At 35.9% G+C, this 15,809-nt stretch overlaps 2 protein-coding genes across 2 annotated transcripts; both read left to right on the top strand.

Annotated features, from left to right (window-relative positions):
* Positions 1 to 2,828: 2,828 nt before the first annotated feature.
* Positions 2,829 to 3,641, top strand: LOC145689467 (uncharacterized). The gene has a single exon (XM_081763634.1). The coding sequence runs from the start codon at positions 2,829 to 2,831 to the stop codon at positions 3,639 to 3,641; it is 813 nt and encodes a 270-aa protein (XP_081619760.1).
* A 98-nt stretch (positions 3,642 to 3,739) lies between these two features.
* On the top strand, positions 3,740 to 5,783 carry LOC145689466 (uncharacterized). The gene is made up of 3 exons (XM_081763633.1): positions 3,740 to 4,552; positions 5,056 to 5,428; positions 5,647 to 5,783. Exons 1-3 carry the CDS (start codon positions 3,740 to 3,742, stop codon positions 5,781 to 5,783), a joined length of 1,323 nt encoding a protein of 440 aa, XP_081619759.1.
* The last annotated feature ends 10,026 nt before the right edge of the window (positions 5,784 to 15,809 follow it).

Genomic DNA, 15,809 nt, shown 5'->3' with positions numbered 1-15,809 from the left:
TGCTAAAAATAAATGTACAGAAACATGAAAAAAAGTAATTCTGTGTTTTATTTCACATCCTAAAATCAAATTCGTTCCATGTACTGCGATTTCAATTTCTTTTTTCTGAATCAGTTTACCGGTAAAATAAAATTTCTAAAAATGTTTTACGGAAGAAAAATCAAACAATTTTGTTTCAGACCTTTTTTTCGTGTACGAAATAAAAAAATTTGTGTACAAAATAAAATTCTGTTTCAGAAAATTTTTTGTGTACGAAACAAAAACTGATTCAGAAAATTTTTTGTGTACAAAATAAAATTCTGTTTCAGAAATATTTTATGTACCAACAAAATTCTGTTTCAGAAAAAAGAATTGTGTACAAAACAAAAATCAGTTTTAGTCACGAAACTGCTCCGACTAAATGAATCGATTCATTCTGATAGTGTTGGCAACACTGGAAAATCTCGCTAAGTATCGCTAAGGCACTGAGTTACAACTAGATTCGAACCAACAACCCTAAACGTCAGATTCATCTCTAAATACAGCCAACTAAACAATAAGATTATGTTTATACGTTTTAATGCCAATGCTTAGCACTGAGTCAGCAAGGTTTCCTTCAAGGTCAAAGTCGTACACGAAGTAAAAAAGATGACAACACAGACCTTCTATCTTTCTAAATGAAACATGAACCTAGTGTGAAAACTGCTCACAACGAATTATGTAATGTAACATAACCTGTCCATGTTCTTTTCATACGTGAAATTGCTCGCACGAAAGGTGGCATGGAGGCTCGGCGCTTATTTCTGATATGTGAGGTCTCTGCTTCAATCCGCAAGCAAGTAAGTTCATGTTTCCACCTGTTTCGTCCTATCATTTCTCATCATCGTTTCAAGGGGACGTTAAACTCAACATTTCCTGAAACTAACACCAAGAATCAAACTCGGGACCATTACATTGTCTATAACGTAATAATCAACAAATTAAAATTTCTCAATGGGGCACGGTCGCTTAGCACTTGTCCCTAATGTGTGAGGTCTCTGCTTCAATCCTCAGTCAAGTAAGTTCATGTTTTCCCCGGTTTCGTCCTATCATTTCTCATCACCATCGTTTTCGCTGGGGACGTTAAATTCAACATTTCCTAAACTAGCACCAAGAATCGAACTCGGGACGATTGCAACACATGTAAGATATCCATGTTCACCCTGAAGCGGAACAAAATGGATCACAAGTACTTATCAAATTTAAGGGAATAATTTTAAATACGCCTCTATATAACGTAATAAGGCTCCAAAATCAATACTCATCAAAGGAAACGATGACTCCCAAATTTAAAAAGTAAACCATTGTACTCTATTATATAATGAAAATGTCTCATCAAAAGTAATAGGATAAGTTTTAAAAAAACTTCAAAATTTTAATATTTTTATACTCATAAAAGGAAACAAGATCCCTCTCGTCACGTGGATCAAGGTGATCATATGCGTCCTCAGTGATCCTATGCATTCCCTGGTCCTTGAGTAAACATAAGCAAAATTTCAATAGGTAATCCAATCCCCTGCCAAAGCATCTCTAACTCATTCACATTAATGCTATGGTCCATGTGGGGTCCCAAATTGTATAATCAAAAGTGAAATAGGGTCACCCCGACGTCAAACAAACACATTAGCTCGAACCAAATACCTCTACTTCATTCTCACCAGTAAGGGACGCGGTGGTTCAGTGGTGGAGCATTCACTTCTGCTGTATGGAGTCCCTGGTTCAAACCCCACGAAAGTAGTTTTGTGATGGGCAACATTATGCTCGAAATACTCCAATCTTCGCCCACCAATTCATTCACTTTTCATCGTCACCGTTTCCTTTAGCTAACCGGCATAACGTGGGACGTAAAACTAAAGATTTCATTTGCACCAGTGTTAGTCCATCTCATCAAAGGGATAAGAATCTCCAAATTTTATGCCATAAAAGGGTACGAAAAATAAAAAGCATTCATAAACCTGTACTATTTCATAACGTAATCAATCATCAAGACCATATTTTTATTAATTTAAAAGAATCATCATAACCTCTAATCCAAAAATCCCAATTCAATGACGTCATAGCTGGGCCAAGGTACCTCTGACTCATTCACACCAGCGTGCATGGCCCCTGAATAAGCATAAGCAAAATTTCAATAAGTGACGCAATCCCGGGCCAAAGCATCCCTGATTCAATCGCTATGGTCCATGGTGGCCCCAAATTGGATAATTAAGAGTGCGATCAGGTGGGTCAAGTACTACTCTCATACGGTCCGTAAATGTTTATGCTCAGTCTCTAAAAATGTTGAAAGATGTTTATCAAAGTCAAAGAGAAAACATGGTAGGAAATTTTCCAAAACTGACTTTGTGGATTACAGGAAACCGTGATACATTTCAAACAAGACGGTATAATGTACCAAGTGCAAACGAAGTTCTGTAATTTTTTGTGGAGACGATGGTGAACCACCTACTAATAGAGATATTTGTATACACACAGAACCTGGAAAGCTTGAACGTATTAATCCATTGAGTGAAAATGTCGATCCCATGACATACACTCTACTCTTTCCTCATGAAGAGAAGGGTTGGAACACAGATATAAAACATTGCGTTGGTAATAGAAATGTGACTCTGCTACAGTAGTATTCCTATCGATTATGAATTAGAGAAGGTTTTACTCAGGTGTTGTGTGCCGGAAAATTAACACAACAATATATTGTTGATGCGTATGTGAAAGTTGAAGGTAACCAATTGGAGTTCATCAGAAAGAATCAGGAGAAGCTTCGTGTTAAATTATACGGTGGGTTGATGGATTACATTAGTAATGATTGTAACATGAGGGGTGTACCTGCAGAACGAACTTTCATTCTACCTTCTACATTCCAAGGAAGCAAACGCTCATACCAAGCACGATATCAAGATGCCATGGCTGCTGTGCTAAAGTTTGGAAAACCAGATCTTTTCATTACCATGATATGTAACCCATTGTGGGATGATATTCAAAGGAACATAGAGAAATTTCAAAAAGCTCATGATCGTCCTGATATGGTTGCACGAGTCTTTCGCATGAAAGTTAAAGAATTATTGGATGATCTTCTGAATAAACATGTTTTTGATACTATTGTAACAATGGTAATGGTTATCGAATTTCAGAAAAGAGGATTACCACATGCACACATACTATTGACATTGACAGATGAGGACAAACTTCATGATGGAGATGATATTGATAAAGTTGTTTGTGTAGAAATACCAGACCCTGTAAATCAACCCAGATTACATAGAATAGTAAGATCAAATATGATTCATGGACCGTGTGGTACATTGAATGAAGCATCCCCATGTATGACTGAGGGACATTGCGAATATGAGTATCCCAAACAGTTCAGTAATGACAGTGTAGTTAATGTTGATGGTTATCCATTGTATAGGAGGAGAGATGATAATAGATACATAGATATTCTAAAGAAAGATGGTTCTTTGAAAGACAGAGTGGACAATAGATGGGTCGTTCCTTACAATCCCTATTTATTTCTGAAATACAATTGCCATAGTAACGTTGAGATTTGTTCAACAGTGAAATGTGTGAAGTATTTGTACAAATATGTATATAAGGGGCATGATTGTGCAAATGTAGAAATTACATGAGAGGGAAATAGAGTCATGGATTGGATGAAATTAAAATGTTTCTTGACACTAGATATGTTAGTGCTCCTGAGGCTGTTTGGAGGCTTTTTCAATTTAAAATGCACGATCAATCTCACCATGTCATCACATTAGCTGTTCATTTTCCAGAAATGCAACCTGTGTATTTTCCAGCTGGCAATGAAGAAATAGCACTTGAGAGAGCCGCTCGAAGAAATACTACTCTGACCGCTTTCTTTAAATTGAATGTAAGAGATGAAAATGCAAGGAAGTACCTTTATACAGAGATTCCTGAATATTACGTGTTTTACAATGGTGAATGGAAGCAAAGACAAAGAGGTGAAAATAGAATTGTGACTCGTATGTACACTGTGAGTCCAATGGAAAGTGAAAAATTTCACCTACGGCTTTTGCTGCTGCATGTGAAAGGACCTCGTAATTTCAATGAGCTGAAGACTGTGGATGGAGTTGTTTGTGAAACATTTAAAGAAGCAGCAAGAAGACGAAATCTCTTAAAAGATGATGAAGAATGGGATAGATGTATGACTGAAGCAGTATCGTTTAGGATGCCAAAGCAGTTACGACAATTGTTAGCATTGATATTTGTATTCTGCAATCCAGTATATCCAGAGAATTTATGGAATAAGTACAAAAGTGAACTGATGGAGGACTTTTTGAAAACCTATGTAGGTGATGAAGTAGAAAATTTTGCTCTACTCGATATTGAGGACCCATTGAGTTTGTATGGCAAATCATGTGCTCAATTTGGTCTAAGATGTCCACATTCTGAAGAGTGTACTTTCAATAAATTAACGAAAATAGTGGACGAAGAGCAAAATAGATGTAGAAATGCTACATTAAATTATGAGCAGAGGCATGTTTTTGAAACCATTAAGGCGGATTTTCATGCCCGCGTTAGAACGGAAGCATCATATGTAGCGTATTCACCGTAAATTATTTTCGTTTTCATACATCCGTGCGTGTATTGCGCCAAATTACTACTCCCTAGCTAATGCGCATGCGTAAAATAGAAAGTTTGCGACTTCCGCCATGTTAGTCAGTGAATACAATAGTGTACGCGCGCTACTTCCGTCAGAATTGAACAAATTTCTACTCTGACGCGAGTGTAGCGCGCCATCTCCGATGCGTGATTTCATTGGCTGTTTAGCACAATCGCTCGCAACTCACGGAGGTAAAGGACACATGAAAATCCGCCTTTATGAATGCTGTGGAAAATGAATCGGAGTCAAAGCGATACATCTATATTGATGGAGTGGGAGGCAGTGATAAATCATATTTGTTTTCCACACTCATTTCTCATTTAAGGTGTATTGGTAAATCTGTTATAGCTAGTGCATGGACTGGAATTGCTGCTGCATTTTTAGAAGGAGGTTGCACTGTTCATTCTACTTTCTAGTTACCAGTTCCAATTGAACCATGGTCAACAGCTGATCTGCGACTTTCGAGTCCACAACCACAACGAATTAAGGAAGCAGCTCTTATTATTTGGGACGAAGTAACTATGGCATCAAGGTTCGCTCTAGATGTAGTTGATAGATTTCTTAAAGATTTAATGAACTCACAAAGTCCCTTTGGTGGAAAGGTAATGATCCTTGGAGGTGATTTTCGACAATGTTTGCCTGTAGTGAAACATGGTTCGAAATTACAAATTATTGAGCAGTGTATTAAGAGAAGTACTTTGTGGTCTTCACTTATATGCATGAAGTTGAATGTAAACCAGAGATTGTCCTCAGAAGAATATGAATTTTCAAAATGGCTACTTAGGTTAGGTAATGATGAACTCAATGAGACCACTATATTTGGAAATGAAAGTGTTAATATTCCTGAAGATTTCATTTCTCATTCTAACATTATTGATGACATTTTCGGAACTTCAATCTCGTTACAAGATTTCAAAAAAAAAAAAAAAAAAAATCTCAAGTGATTTTGGCACCAACTAATGAAAATGTTGATGCTGTGAATGAGCAAATTGTAAAACAAATTGAAGGACATGAATGTGTATATTTGAGCGTGGATAGTGTTGAATGTGATGACCCACAGGAGCAATTAAACTATCCACTAGAATTTATCAACACTTTAACTCCATCAGAATTGCCGCCTCATCGCCTTATTCTGAAAGTATAAACAATAGTTATGCTTCTGAGAAATTTGAATACATCTCGAGGTCTTTGCAACGGCACAAGACTGGTGATAGAGAAGTTGGAAAATAATGTTTTATTAGCTAGAATTATTACTGGCAAAAATACAGGAGACGTAGCTATTATACCAAGAATAACACTCACATCTTCATCAGCAGATTTGCCATTTGTATTTAGCAGACATCAGTTTCCTGTGAAAATAGCCTTTGCACTTACCATAAATAAAGCACAGGGACAGACGTTAAATCGTGTGGGAGTTTTGTTTGCAAGACCTGTATTCACTCATGGTCAATTATATGTAGCTTTCTCTAGATGTAAGAAGAAAGAGAACATCAGGGTCTACATTTCAAGTACAAAAAATCAAGGTTTCTTAGAAGCAGGATGTTATACAAAAAATGTTGTCTACAGAGAAGTTTTGTTATAACAATGAAATTCCCACAGTGAATGTTATTAACATGGGAGAATGAATCTCAAATTTATGTGTCAAATTTACCTTTCAAGGAACTACATGAGGAACATACGAAGGATCTTTGTCGAACACATGTATACAACACTGCGCAAAAAGTCACTGACAGATGAGTGCATCTTTGGGAAAATTGAGAGCTTCATAATAGAAATCCAGGATCAAGTGATACGAATTAAAAATTGTGAGTACACATTAACGGTCAGGACGTCTTTGCCCATGGATTGTTGTATATAACAATGTGATGTGCTTGCAACTAAATTGTATCCGAGTAATTGTGATACCAGAAGCGCAAGACATTAGTCATTCGGGATATTTTTGTAATACTTCTATATTTTGGGTTTCATTGAGATCGCCTTATTCATCAACAACACCCGAGTTTCACATTTATACAACTGTGAGTGATTGTTTTGTTTATTATGTGAGGAAAAGTGCATAATATTAAATAGCATAATTCTTTAATGCAAATAAATTTTCATTAATCTTGCATTTCTTTGTTTTTGGCATCTTTGAAAACCTTTCCCAAAAGTGTGTTTGCTTGCAGTTATATGGTGTCTGTAATAATGTTAATACTTTACATAAGTTTGTGAGATAAGTGTTTGATTGCTTCATAACATATTTCGGTCTTACTTCAATGAAAGGTCAATTTTCAAATACTGACAAAAAAAAAAATAAAAATAAATAAATAAATAAAAAAATGACATAGTACATGTATGAGTTGAGAAAGGTATATGAAAGGAACAAATATATTTGTAATGGTTCTTTGATTTCGAAAGTGATGGCAATAATAATTTTATAGTGTTGAGATAAAAATCCCCTATAGGAATATTCCTTTTGTAAGTCCATTCCTCCTTCACTTCTTTCTGTAAAGGGATATGTACCGGTGTTTTAGGGAATGACGAGGAGATTCATGCCGAAATGTGAATGATGCGCTGTGTAGACAGCGCAGGTTCAGCTAGTATATATATATATATATATATATATATATATATATATATACAGAGGGTTGATTAATTCGTGTGTCAATTTCATTTGTTCACTGTGCAAAAGTAGTATGAGGAAAAGCCATGCAATTTGGTGTAACTTTAGATGAAGGACATAAGTTTTGTTTCGCCATAGAAGCATGTCACTTGTGCAAAAGATTGAAGAAATATTTTCGATTTTTTCCTTATTGGACTACAATAGTAAATTGTGAAAGAACCTGAAAAAACGTATATCGAAATGATAACAAAGAAAAAGCTGTATGGTATGATTCTATGTCACAACGCGACCAAATATGTGTCAATCAAGTGTCAAGGTCAGAGATCACGGTCAGATCAAGGTCATGGGTCATCTTGAGAACCCATTTGAATACACTGAAAACAACGCAATGTTCGTACCTCATCATGTCAAATGGGTTCTCAAAGTGACCTGTGACCTTGATCTGACAGTGACCTCTGACGATGACACTTAATTGACGCATATTTGCTCGGCTTGCGACATAGAATCATACCATACAGCTTTTTCTTTGTTATCACTTCGATTTACGTTTTTTCAAGCTCTTTCAGAATTTACTATTACAATCCCATAAGGAAAAAATCGAAATTTGACCTTTGACCCTATATCTCTTCAATCTTTAGTACAAGTGACATGCTTCTATGGTGAAACAAAACTTATGTCCTTTGTCTAAAGTTACACCAAATTGCACGGCTTTACCTCATACCACTTTTGCACAGTGAACAAATGAAATTGACACACGAATTAATCAACCCTTTGTATACATATATATATATATATATATATATATATATATATATATATATATATATATATATATATACGGCCGGATTTAGGGGTGCAAAAGTGCACCTCCCCGCTTCGTTGTAACTATACACTATCAATAATGAGAAGCTAGCAGCAACACATGCCGACATTTTTTGCCATCATGTTTCTGTTCGTGGCTTAAAAGAAAATAGAGCTTTGCAAAAGCAATAGTTTGAGTTGATTTTCTGCAGGTTGAAGGAAAAGGATTCACCAAGCAAAATAATAGAACTTTTGTCAAATAGGTAAGAAAACATAAGGAGAAAAGAGAGAAGGACATTTTTGTCCTGCATTCCACTTGCGGCAATGTTTAAAATACAGTACTTCCCTTCGTTCTATGCATCAAAGGTAAAGAATATCGTCACACTAGCTGAACCTGCGCTCTCTACACAGCGCATGATTCGCATATGAGCATAAATCTCCTTCTCATTCCTCACAACATATGTACATGTACCTTTACAGACACAAGTGCAAGACGTCTTGATTTAAAAAAAAAAATCGGCAATAAGTATCATAAAGGGGAGATTTTTCGATTATTTTTTCTCAATATCTCGCACCGTTTGCAAGATTTGAGCCTACTTCCGGTTGGAGTTTCAAATTCATGTATGACCGGTGTTTTCTTTCTTCTTGCATACAGTATGTAATAAGCAAATACATTACATGTACAATTAATTATAATGTCAGTTATATATGGTGTTCATTGGGCAAAACACTAACAAAATAAAGATTTATCTTAAGACTCGAGAAATGGTTATCCTTCCTTTTTCACTATTATTTGGCCATGGAACAAACGCCTGAGACATATACGACCCCATTATACAACATTGTGGTGTAGAAATGTATAACACATAGGATATGATGCTTTAGTTCTTTTTAATTTCAACGCTTCCAGCGCACCCTTAGAAATTAATAAAGAAATAATGGTCATTTTTTTTTTTAATATTCAGATAGAGCTGGACAATCTACGCAAAATTTCCAATCGATCAGTGAAAACGTCATCTTTCTAGAGCCTGTAGTTTCCGAGATCTCATTGTCGAAAGGATTGGCCACAAACATATAAACATAGTTTAAAAGAACTCGGAGGATGGAAGCACAACTCACATGCATTGATTTTAGAGAAGACTTATTAAAATACAAAGGCTTTGAACAATAATTTTATATCATCAACTTTATGAAAAAGATATAGTTAACTAATTTAGACTATTTAAAGTACAAATACTTAAAATGTTTCTCTCTTTTAAACGTGAAATCACACATAACCGTAAGTGAAAGATTTCAAAGCTAAAGTTACAGGTTGGAGCTCAGGCGCTTTTAACTGCTATTGTAGCATTTTAATAGGTAGATGTTACTTTGGAGAGTTTCAGTACGACTAGCTGAAATTGCGCTCTCTACACAGTGCATCATTCGCATATGAGCATAAATCTCCTTCTCATTTCTCACAACATATGTACAGCGAAGGACACTTCTCGATGGTACATCCATATGGAGGTTTACGGCTAAAGTGCTCCACCAGTTGAGTCCGAAGCATTTGCCGGGAAGTATTGCAACCGAAATAACTTTAAAAGGAGGCGGGTGGCATAATCGCCAGGCACTGAAAATTCCCGTACACTTGGGCGAAATTCCCACTACTATCTACCATATCATTTCTCCAAAATGAAATAAATCTTAGACGTATACTTCTTATGGAAAACATATTACTTAATATTTGTCCTATTTGTGGAGATAAATTGAAACAAAAAATTAAAGTTCAATCCTGTTGCTGTTGGAATGAACACTCTTTCTGTCGTTTGATCTGAAATGACCTTGCAGAGTCTGAATAAATATTCTGTCACTTCAGGAGGTTAGGAAGAGCGGATACTCCCCTCCTTCAGTGTGAAAACAGATACATTTAATTAAATGCTTAGTGAGAGTGAGCCCATTCGTACGGCATTTCTATGATTTCAAGTTTTGCTCCCAAGCCATCTCATGCCATAGCTGATGACATTGGAGAACGAGAGATGCAAATATGATGAAAGAGAGATACAGTCACATGCGCAAATTTGGAATTTGAGATAAAATGATCGGATAGCATCCATATTTTGTCGAAAATTTTGATTTGGTAAGTAGACATGTAAAAGCTCACCCAAACCTGAGAGCATCCCACTACCAATTGTTGAATTCAAGTGAAGAACTTAGTTGAGAGCATCAGATGATTACGGAGGGGGAGAAACATCTTCAGATATGGGAAACAAATAATGAAAAAATGGACTGCTCTGAGCAGGACTCGAACCATGGAACTTATCATTACTAAGCAACGACTCTACTCACTCATCCACGGAGCCACACTGAACGCTAGGCAGTCATAAGTCAGACACAGAACGTTTGTTACTTACAAAACGTTTTTATAAGGGGGAAAGCTAAGGAAATTCCCCGTCTCTAGTTTTTCTTTCCCTGGCACTAACTTAATTACTGTTGTCCCAGCCTGGGAAGAATATTTTCCACCCTCTAGAAACTTTCCTAACAATTTTCATACATTTATATATAGCAGCACAAAACATTTATCCATGGCTGTTCTGCACAATTATACACAAAACAATTACAGTGAAACCTCTCTAAAGCGGACAGCCGTGGGGAATCAAAAATTGTCCGCTATAGAGAGGTGTCCGCCTTAGAGAGGTGTCAATATTTGCTTTCGTAAATTAGTAAACAATGTAATATCCAATAATAAAATAATTGCATGAATCATGTATTTACGAATATTATCAAAATGATACTGAACCTGCATTATCCTCTGCCATTCAATACTCTATGTTCTAGACACAACATGGAAATAAGATGTTACAGTTTTCTGCACTTTACACTTATCACTACTTACTACGTTTACAGTATGTTCCTTTAATTTGTGGATTAATTGCAGTCCAGTAGTGTCTGTTTTTAGACAATATGCGTACCCGAGGGGAGAAGATACTAAATTTGTCTTCTGCTTGGTCAGAGATTCCAGAAGGACTAGAATAACGTGTCATCGCAGACGGTAGGCAACTGTCAATCACTTTTGTATCTAAACCAGGTTGAGTGGGAGTGAAATGCAACCAAAGAACATGAGGATGTTGTTAAACAGATAATGCTTCGTCTGGATTGCTGAGTAGACAGTTTAGGCGGCAAAATGTTGTCACAATGCTTCCATGATGACACATGTATGAATTAGTAAAAATGTATTTTAACTTGTTTCTAGAGAAAGTGTCCGTAACACAGAGGTAAATAATACCTATAAAAGACAGAAAATACTGTCCGTGTCCGTACTAGAGAGTGTCCGTTTTAGAGAGGTTTACCAATATGATTTTTCCTATTACAGTGTTTGGGGATTATGAAATATGTCCGTTACGGGAGGTGTCCGGTTTATAGAGGTGTCCGTTAATAGAGGTTTCACTGTACTTCCAATTTTATTAATTCCACTACCAAGTAAACAGAAATACTGGATATGAAATTCTACGAGTGGCAATAGTCTTGCAGAAAATATAGAAAAAAAATCAATTTTTCTATTTGGACAGGGGAACCATACACGCAAGTTGCGCCCATGAGATTTGTTTTGCGGAGGAGGGGAGAGAAATTTACATTGAAAATGGCGAAATCGCACTTTAATTATAACATAATTTTATTTTTAAGAATGCCAAATGAGAAGGAGAACGAATGTATTCTCTTTGGCTTGAAATAATAAAATTATGGCTGAAGGTAGAAGTGAACATTGAAATGTATGCTAACAATCAGTGGCGGAGCCAGGAGGTCTGGAACCTCCGGACATTTGCACAAGTTGTTAAAATAAGGCCCAAGGATAGAAAGATAATGAAGAGACCTCGCGATTGAGGTCGAGGTGTCACTCTCGATACTGGCACAAACACATGGATTCAAAAGGGTATGCACATGCGGGTATGCTACATTGCGATCTAGAGGTCGACCGCGAGGGTGAATCAGTGGTCGCGATGATAAACAACCGAATTTGTTTTTACATCGATGTTCAGCGGAAGCACCGCGGTGGCTCATGTTCTCTTTGGTTCTCCTTGAAGCGCTGCAAGGAATAAAGTCTTCATTTGTTTAAAATTTCTGCAGAGGATTCTGTATGTCTATACTCGAGAGGATTTGCTGCAATGTTAAATGTGATTATGAAAGACATATTAATAGAACTAGTGAGGAATGTTCCAGCAATATGGGATAAGAAACACAAAAACATCATAATAGACACGTTTTAAATAGAGAATGGAAGAAAATAGCAACTGAAATGTGAATGTCGGGTAAGTTACTCATATTTATTTGAGAATTACAGTGTAGCTTATTAGAACAAAAAGAAGCTACTGTTAATTATATATATGCTTAAAAACTCCACTCCTTTCCCCCAATTCCGAGATTAATAAAAAAGGGTTTCTTGTAAATTCGTTACTGATATAAGGTAAAGAAATATCTGTAAAGACAGGCACATATCCATAGGGAGAAAATGTCGTATAATGGAATTGCAGTGACGAAACTTCATTTGCTACAGTTAATACCGCCTCCAAACCGAAACCTGAAGACATACCTGTTTTTTTGAAGCACCTGGAGGAATGGCCACCCCTGGCCCAGGAGGGGAGCCGCAATTTTTAAGTTGCCAAAAGCTAGCCAAGAGTATAAGTTCTTTCCCCTCCAGAAAATCAGTAAACAAAACATTGGTTACTACTGTGTTAGTTAAGGTTTATTTGAAAGAACCGTCTGCTAAAAACTACTACCAAATAATCAGACATAAAACATAGCTAATATTCAAAAATGCCCGAAACATGTAATATTTGTGAAACATAAGAGAGAGAGAATTAGTCCTGCACATAATAGTGCCCTTCGGTTATAATTTTAAACAAAGGAACACTTTCCATATCATCTTCCTGCTCTTCCAAAAACAGCAAGTAGTACTACGAACTTATCTGTTTCTCTGTGTGTTTGTGACTGTTGGTCACTGACATTTAGTTCATGCTCGATTGTTTCATTCTGAGAAATTCACTTAAAGGAAAGAAACATTTGTTTCCAAACGCGAAAAAAGTAACGCAAACTAGGTACGTTACTTAAAAATTTGTAACGCGTTACCCTTACAGTTACTTTGGAAAAATGTAACCCGTTACTTGCGTTACGTTACTTCTCAAGACAGGTCACAAGCTTACTTGCCTTGGGAACGAACCAGGCAACCCACCCATCAGATAGTTCAGTAGGCGGGGTCTCAGTTTCGATTCTCGGTGGGAGAGCTTTTGAAATATTAAATGTCCCCGATGTATCTGTGTTCGTGTCCCTGTCGTTCAAGGTTACAGGAAATAACTGTACACACCTGTTCACAAAAAGCTGGAAACTCCTTCAGAAACTAAGCCTATATCCGTCACAATTTCCGCATATCTATACACAGGGAATTGCATGTTCCCGCCGTTCTTTATATAGACACTAGCTACAAATCGTACTGTCATCCCAGCGATGTGAAAATGTAAAAACAAAATAAAAATACTTTTTTTTAGATTAATATTGATTGCACACCTCATGGACAGTTCCAATATGCAAAATCAACCATTATCTTAAGCAGAAATTGCTGAAAACGACAGAAAATGGATATGTAAACATCCAAGTAGAAACCTGTGCTGGAGCGATTCTATTATCAATATTATAATACAAGCTCTTGTAAGTTGCGTCTGTGGTCAAGCGGGTTTAGTACTGCTACTGACATTTCTGAAACGGGGAGCGACGGTTCAAGCCTCCGTGCCGAATGTTAAACTTTTTCTTCCTTTTTTTAAATATATGAGAATTTTTTATAAATATAAATTTCTACTGTGAAGTGATTGGAAACACATTATCCGACAAACTGTCACTTTTCAAATCCCTGTCCCATTTACTAGCCCGCCATGTCCATAATTCATATACGAAAACGCTAAAAGTGAGAAATGTGAACACAGTTGAATACCTCCAAAATGAAAATTATTCATATATATATTTGGGGGGGGGGAGCTTTGCTAACTTCATTCTTGGAAATGTGAACATTCTACAAGATATTTCATTCACTTTACAATATTTTATTTGAATAAACATAAAATTTGGGGGGATCAAGCCCGGAAGTCCCCTAAAATACACCTATATATATATATATATATATATATATATATATATATATATATATATATATATATATATATATATATATGCTTGTATTTTGTATTACAAAACCTTGGGGTACCTCATAATCTGGATTCTTATAAAGTAATTTGAACAATTATTTAGAAAATATGTACTGCTTGAAATCGGATTAAATCGCAATGGCAGTAATCTGTAATATCTTACCTTTTTATTTATTTACATTGAATTTGTACTTGTTTTATACTGTATAGCATGAATATTAGCTGCTAGATAAGAAACAATTATCTATAATTGAATTTAAGTAGGAAATCGATATAGTTATTATAAGAAGCAGCTTGTGAAAATGAAGTGTATAATAATGGTTATATCTGAAGTAGATGTTGCGTAATGGTGTAGTTGGTTGCCCCGCCAGCTTTAGAATACTGGGCTTTTCAAACTGTCCATCCTTAGGGATGCGCAGAGTCGAGTCGAGACAGAATTTTCCTGACAAAATTCAAGTCGAGACACAGCTCTTCCAACAGAAAATATACATTTTTCGAGTCGAGACATCACTTTTACAGCATATTGTCGAGACGAGATGGCCTCAAATCTTGTCTCGTGCGCATCCCTATCCATCCTACCTACATAAAATCAATTTTGGACACGAATATTCAAGTTCTTTTAACGATAATTGTAATCTACGATACAGATTGAAGTAAGATATTGGCTTGAACTGCTTAATTACCTACTTAACCTTCGTATACTGCAATTATATCTAAGTTTGGCATAAATATTTATTAATATTAGAATGTAAACACTGAAGAATATATATTAACAGACAATGAGGAAGAACTCAATGCTCGTAGTAAGTAACAAATTGGTTGCATGTTTATTTAAAATTAACTCTCTTAAAATCTAAATAATCATTATTAGAAAGAAAGCAAGAGAACCGTTTTGTTAATTTGGACATATTATAAGAGATTGAGGAATGTGTATGTAATCGAATAGAATATATGAAACTAAATGGAATGGCATGTGGAACTGAACTTGAAAGAGGATAGGATGTGTAAATGAAAAATTTAAGAAAGCAAGGATTTTTCTGTTTGTACTGCGCATCAACGGCATCATTACATCAGAAGTATTCCGCCATACCAGCGGGCCACTTGCCGCGACTGAGAAATTGCTATGCTCCACGATCTTCTATTAACCTTTCCATCTTCACATACGATTTTTCTGTTTTTATATCGCCAATAGCCTAATTAGTCTAATTAATCCCCTCCCTCTCTTTCCTGCCACCATACCCTCTAGCACAGCGTTTCCCAACCCTTTTCAACTTGCGGCACACCTCAGGTGTAATTTGAATTCTCGCAGCACACCCATATTATATATATATATATATATATATATATATATATATATATATATATATATATGTGTGTGTGTGTGTGTGTGTGTGTGTAAAATTACTATTATTATTTGTAAATATAAAATACCTTGGTATTTTTCTATGATTACTGATCTCCTTACAGAGAAGAAAGCTCGATCACTGGTTTTCTCCCGTGGTAAATCATTATGCTTATTTTTCATTCTAATTTTAAAATAGAAAACAATTGCAATGAAATATAGGACTCGGGTTTTTAAAAATCCACTTTCTTTCAAAAA

Source organism: Thermobia domestica, chromosome 7, assembly GCF_964235325.1.
Source record: "Thermobia domestica chromosome 7, izTheDome1.hap1.1, whole genome shotgun sequence".
NCBI lineage: Eukaryota > Metazoa > Arthropoda > Insecta > Zygentoma > Lepismatidae > Thermobia > Thermobia domestica.
The sequence above is the reverse complement of the archived record's forward strand: the minus strand, read 5'-3'. Positions and strand labels throughout refer to the sequence as shown.